Source organism: Ptychodera flava (genome assembly GCF_041260155.1).
Source record: "Ptychodera flava strain L36383 chromosome 3 unlocalized genomic scaffold, AS_Pfla_20210202 Scaffold_27__1_contigs__length_13241970_pilon, whole genome shotgun sequence".
NCBI classification, from domain to species: Eukaryota; Metazoa; Hemichordata; class Enteropneusta; family Ptychoderidae; genus Ptychodera; species Ptychodera flava.
In genome coordinates, this window is record NW_027248281.1 from 8,961,853 (window position 1) to 8,968,762 (window position 6,910).

The 6,910-nt window shown below is 38.5% G+C and overlaps 1 protein-coding gene across 1 annotated transcript in view; it reads right to left on the reverse strand.

Annotated features, from left to right (window-relative positions):
- Positions 1-663: 663 nt before the first annotated feature.
- LOC139126225 (dentin sialophosphoprotein-like) overlaps positions 664-6,910 on the reverse strand; it is a 9,713-nt gene continuing 3,466 nt past the window's right edge. The window contains exons 2-4 of the mRNA XM_070692273.1: positions 6,765-6,910; positions 5,578-5,727; positions 664-1,266 (exon numbers count right to left, since the gene is read on the reverse strand). The exon at positions 6,765-6,910 is cut by the window's right edge and continues 786 nt beyond it. Coding sequence (XP_070548374.1) covers positions 664-1,266; positions 5,578-5,727; positions 6,765-6,910 — 899 coding nt within the window. The remainder of the gene's footprint in view (positions 1,267-5,577; positions 5,728-6,764) is intronic.

The window sequence follows — 6,910 nt, forward strand, 5'->3', positions numbered from 1 at the left end:
CATTAATAACATTGACTAGGCTGCCATCAACGTTTGCCTGCACATGCAGTAAATGTCCAGGAATTGGTTCTGATGTGCGAATGATATCAATTGTAGAGGACGGCGAAAACAATATTGCAACACCTGCACTGTTTGTTGAACCATGTGACAAAATGCAACGTCCTCTCCAAATCAAAGGCCATACTTTTTCATCACTGGGTATACTGTGAGTTTCTTTTAAATGGTAACAAGAAGCCGGGTTTGTATGCTTGAGAAAATCAAAAACTTGAAAGCATTTCATCGAGTCTCGACACCCACGAACATTCAGCGTTACACAGGACAGAGCCATGCATGTAAACAGGATTGAGAGATGCTTCCACATAACGAAAATGAATTAAAGTGAAGACTGAATCGCAGTTGACCTACCAGTAGTTCTGATATAGTCCTTGATTTTACGTACCAGTTTGTAGATTCGAGCTCTTGTTGCGCTGTTCACAGGCTGTGAAGAGCGATATCCCAGCAACATTTTCGCAAGTTCTTTCAAATTTGGATGAAAGCCAAAACAATGCTGAATAAACTTCTTTGAGTGCTTTGTATTTTCCAAGAAATCTGCAATCGATTGAGTCGATAGATCATGGAAAAAACGAAGAGTCTGAAATGTCCGACAGCACAGATTCAGTGTCATCAGTCTCTCTTTGCGATGAATCTTTCAAACTGTCTTCTGTTGACTGGCTTGCAATGCCTTGAGTAGAAAGCGGTGAGAATGAGATGCTCTGAGAACCATCTGCAGACATATCCATGTTCATCGATGCATTGGTCTTGTCTGCAATCGATGCATTGGTCTTTCTGCAACGTCTTGAGAATCCGGAACGAAATCAGAAAGTCCGGAAAGAACAAGCGATGGAGTGCAAGCCGGAGAAGAAACTGAGGAATCCGAAGCTTGCGTAAAACACAGGTCCGGAGAAGGGGGAAAGGCGATGGAGGGGTTCGTACCCTCTCATCATCAGTAACAACATCATCTACCTTTGAAATTCCATTGTCGTTCGTTCCGTCAGTGTTCAAGACAGTTTCTGGATCAACTTTTGAAGACGGTTCACGTTGAACAATGTCACTTTCGTTATTACAAACCATACTTTCTTGTTCTTCATTACCATGGCCATCACTGTGCTGTTGCGAGCTATTGTGAGTATCGATAACGTTTACACCAGAAATGTCCGCGACGTTATGACCATCAACATTATCATCCATCGTTGTGTTTTCATTTTCACGTTGTTGAACAACTTTGTCCTGATTGGAGACAGTCGACGAATCACCACAGATTGGTTCCATCGGACATTGAGCAGAATCGTCGTTGTTGCGCGCAATTGGTCGGAATTTTGACACCTCTTTCAATTTGACCGTCGTTAATTACAGTGATATTGTCTTTTTCTTGCAATGCAGCAGATGGTTCGTTTTGGGGTGATTGTTGACAGTCACGCTGAACATGTCCCTTTTGACCGCACTTGAAACATTTCATTTCTTCCATTGAAAGATAAATTCTGTACCTTTTACCGTCGTACTCAACAGTCAAGGTCCTTCCCATGTACCTTAAAAGTCAGCATCAATCAGTACCAGAGCTTGTCTTCGGAAAGATCTTACATGCTTTAAATGTTCGCTCTTGCATCCGAGAGGAATCGTTTTGATTTTACTGACAAGTTTACCAAATGTAAGAAGTTCAGTTTCAATCACATGATTTGGAATAAACGGTGGAACGCCAGACACTATGACTTTTGTCGCTGGTTTTACAACAGGTTCAACTTGAATTGAGTAACCGTTCAGTTCGAAACCATTGACACACACCACTGCATGAAAAGCCGATAATTCAGATAAATTCACATTAATGAGTTGCCTGTATTATAGTATAATACACGTGAATTCACATGAATCAACATGAATACAGGCTTGCTGAATACAAAAAATGGATTCTTGACTGTATTCATCTGTATATGCACTCTTCAGCTAAAATACAGGCAATAATCCATGTTAATACCGTAAGTATTATAGGGTTTTTATGCAGTGCACGTTTTCCACCCAAGTAACGGAATTGAAATAAACGATAACTGAACCATAAACTCTGGAAGCAGCGATAATATTCTGTGGACCAGTAATCGTTGAAATAGCTTGTAGATACTTTTCGACAGAGACTCCTTCCATGGATTCACACTTCACACCATGTTTCCTCGTGAGACCGGCAACGTAGCTAAGCGTCCATTGTCAATGAATGGCGCGGCCATCTTGGCCAAGGCAAACAGCACAAGGAAACCACTAAGGGAATCCGCAAAAATCTCTCCAATCGAAAGTTCAAACACACAAAAAACTTGCCAGCAGCAGTCCTCAACCGGAGCAAAATCAGATGAAACACCGATGTAAGTCCGGAAAGCACTGAAGGACTCAAAAACTGTAGCAAAACTCAGAGCACACTACCACGACGTCTACACATGCGTAGTAGTAGTAGTAGTAGTAGTAGTAGTAGTAGTAGTAGTAGTAGTAGTAGTAGTAGTAGTAGTAGTAGTTTTTCAAATATCTTTATTTCACATAGGTCCCTATACTACATACTAAAACTGTAAAAAGAAATTTTACATTTCAAGGAACCAAAAGAAATATAAGATACAAATAAAAGAAAATCACTATAAAGTGATGGTCGGCATTGAACAGAAAACGTCATGAATGACAACAGTAAATGTCAGCAAGAAGGCATATCTTAAATCAATCACATAATATTTCAAAGATGACACAACCTGGCGATGCACAAAAGCAGGGAAGTATCTTAAATGTGAAAATTGAGTTGACCATCATGAGTGTCACAAAGAATATCATCAAAAGCCCAAGTAATATTAAAAGAATGTAAATTTTCATTTAGACGATGATATTCAAATTCAAGTCTCAATCTGCTGAAAATCTTGCTTTTAAATATGTCCAAAGGATCAACAGGACCCTGGTTTCTAAACACATTTCTTCTTGCTAAATGTATACACAACTTAGCCATTGTAGAAAGGTAAATAAAAAGAGACATTGCACGTCTATGAATAAATACAGAGTTTTTACCAGGGGGATTAATGAAAAACCATGCAATGTTTACAGCTTGCCCAGGTAAAACTAAACGAGATGTTATAGTGGAAATAACACCTAGAAGCGGTTGAATGTTTGGACACTCAAGGAAAGTATGTAAAAGTGAATCAACGTCATTACAGAGAGAACAGTTTGCATCTGAACGAAAACCAGCATGGAACAAAAAAGAACTAGTTTGATAAGCTCCGTGCATAATGCGCCATTGTAAATCCCCTTCTTTCTTTATGATGGGATCACAATAACATGAAGCAAAGTTTGGTTTGATGGAATGTGGAATACTCAAAATGTCCCTCCAGATGGTGTCTAATCTGTCTGGTAAACATGCATAATGATGAACCATTATCAAGTACTTGTAAATTGCACCTTTTTCTATTTTACACAGAAAATAATTGTGCTCTGTAGAATGTTGTAGCTGAAAAGAATACACAGTATCTGGCGCATTGTTTGGAATGTTGTTACAAAAATGATTTTCAATGACGGATTTCAAACGAATAGGAATAGCCTTGTAAACACATTGTAAAAACATAGAAATAATACGCTGTGAATGAATCGCAACTCTATCACACAAATCTGAAGAAGTTAACCAACGATTTTCCACAGTATTGAAAAGATCACCTATAGTTGTAACTTGAGCGTTGACAAAGGCTGGTACAGTAAAAGGAGACTTATGAACGGGATGCATAATGAGTGGGTTTTGAAAAAGAGGCTCTTTAAGAATGTCAGGAACACTCAGTGGGATTCCTTTACGAATTTTGTCAACAGAATTCCAACAATTTAACAAATCACGATGAAAAGCAGGAATAGCAGTATTACAAATATCAATGTCAGTCGTGAGAAGTAACTGTTTGTCATAATTGAGACCACCAACTCTTCTAAAATAAAAATCTGTGAAATAATACGACGGATGATGAATATCCTGATACAAATACTTTTGAATGTAACTGAGACGTAAAGAATACAACGAGTTTTAAGATGAATAAGGCATTGGCCACCTTGAATGAGAGGTAAATACAGTGTTTCTGAAGGAATCCAATGACGTCCTTGCCAGAAAAATCTCAGAAAAAGGTTTGAAGATAAGAAAATGTTTGAACATCGGGAGTTGTACAAGTCAATCTGTGAAGTAATTTTGATGCAATCAGCTGATTAATGATCAGAACACGACCTCTGTATGACATGCCAGGTGCAAAAGACGACCAAAATTTCACCTTGTTTTCAGTGATGTTCACTAATTCAGACCAATTTTCTGACAATAATTATTTGAGTTACCAACATACACACCGAGCAGTTTTAACCCTGTTGAGTTCCATTTGATATTTAATGGCGTGTCAGTACGATTTCGCCAACTACCAGCCCAGAGACCTTCAGATTTCTTGAGGTTAACTTTTGCATTAGATGCATTTTCATATAACTTAAGAGTGGACTTTAAGTTACTAAAATCTTCATCTCGAGTAATAAAAGCTTCAACATCGTCGGCATACGCAGAAAGGCAAGTAGGACTAGGAGCTTCTGGTATTATCAATCCCCTTATGTTACTGCTATTCCTAATTTTATCTAAAATGGTTCTAAGGCAATCACATAAAGTTGACCAGAAAGTGAGCAACCTTGACGAATCCCACGATTAATTGAAATTGGAGCGGTAATTGAACTATTTATCTTCAGCACTGACTGAATATCTGTATAGAGTGTTTTAATGTAATTAATAAAGCGGGGGCCAAAACCAAAAGAGCTCAGAGTTTTAAAAAGGTAATCATGGCTGACACGGTCAAAAGCCTTTTCCTGGTCTAGAGCAACAATACCCAGAGGTGAGTTTGTGTCGTTGGCATAGAAAATACTATCTTGTAATAAATTCACATTATCAAATATGTGACGATTTGGAATAGCGCAAGACTGATCAACATGGATTATTTTGGAAAGGACATTACGTAAACGAATTGAAAGAGCTTTCGTGACAATTTTATAGTCGCTACATAACAAGCTAATGGGTCTCCAGTTCTTGACTAAAGTGTTGTCTCCAGCTTTCGGGTGAAGACTAAGCACGGCTCTCCGACAAGAAATAGGAAGCAGATCATTACGAAAACACTCAATGAAAACTTTATGAAGGTCTCGACCAATAACAGACCAAAATGTTTTGTAAAATTCATTAGGCAAACCATCCACACCTGGAGAACGGTCAGTTGAAAGTTGCTTAACAGCAAAAGTAAGTTCATCAAGAGTAATTTCACCATCAAGATAATCACGGTCTTCCTCGTTCAATTGTACCAAATTGTCGAGAATTGCAGATTGGGCATCACAGTCAACATTTTCAGCAGAATAAAGCTCCTTGTAGAAATTGTAAAAAATGTCACGAATTTCATCGGGATTTTCCGTTCTTGAGCCGTCATCAAGTTTCATGTGGATAATGGGCTTTGACCTTCCCCGCTGTCGTTCTAGAGAAAAGAAGAAACTGTTCAAAACATCACTGTGAGTAAGTAATTGGTGACGAGATCGTACAGCTGCACCTCTGCTCTCCACATCCACTAACTTAGCCAGAGAACTTTTCTTTTGTTGATATTCATCAAAGAGACTTTTGTCTTCATGTGACTTTTTCTCAAGTTCTCGAATTTCCCTTTCTAGGCGAAATTTATCCCCTTTCAGGTTGTACTGGTTCGAAGCACAATACTGCTGAGTTAAAAGTTTAATTTTCCATTTTCCTATCTCCCACCATGTCAACAAATCACAATAGTTATTCTGTTGCTGTCTCCAGTTCAACCAAAAATGCGAAATAATATCTTTATAGTGTTCATGCTTTAAGATACTTGTATTGAGACACCATATCGGGTTGCGATGTTTGACGTCTTTGTGTAACTCTTAACTTTACCAATGAATGATCCGAAAAGGTGAGCGAAGAATGATGAATTGAAGCCACCGTGATGCGAGATCTCATCCACTTGTTGATGTAAATCCTGTCAAGACGAGCCTTTTTGTCATTTCTGTGCCAGGTGTAATTATGGCTGTCCCCGTGATAGTGACGCCAACTGTCAACAAGCCTGTACTTGTGAATTAAATTGTTAAAATAACGAACTGCACACTCAGACTCCTTACAATTGATCTTACATTGATCTGTCCAATTCTTCATTCAGAGTACAATTAAAGTCTCCACCAAGAATAACTACACTGTCAACATCTAAACTTGATAGTAGATCATTCAGCTTGGTAAAACACCACAACCGTCCATTGGAGGTAGTATGTCCATACACATTAATAATATTGACTAGGCTGCATCAACATTTGCTTGCACGTGAAGTAAATGTCCAGGAATTGGTTCTGATGTACGAATGATATCAATTGTAGAGGGGTGTGAAAATAATATAGCGACGCCTGCACTGTTTGTTGAACCATGCGACAAAATACAACGTCCTCTCCAAATCAAAGGCCATACTTTTTCATCACTGGGTATGCTGTGAGTTTCTTGTAAAAGGTAACAAGAAGCCGGATTTGTATGCTTGAGAAAATCAAAAACTTGAAAGCGTTTCATCGAGTCTCGACACCACGAACATTCAGCGTTACACAGGACAGAGCCATGTATATAAACAGGAATGTGAGATGCTTCCATATAACGAATAAAAAACACATTTAAGTGAAGACTCAATCGCAGTTGACCTAACAGTAGTTCTGACATAGTCTGTGATTTTACAAACCAGTTTGTAGATGCGAGCTCTTGTTGCGCTGTTCACAGGCTGTGAAGAGCGATATCCCAGCAACATTTTCGCAAGCTCTTTCAAATTTGGATGAAAGTCAAAACAATCCTGAATAAACTTCTTTGAGTGCTTTGTATTTTCCAAGA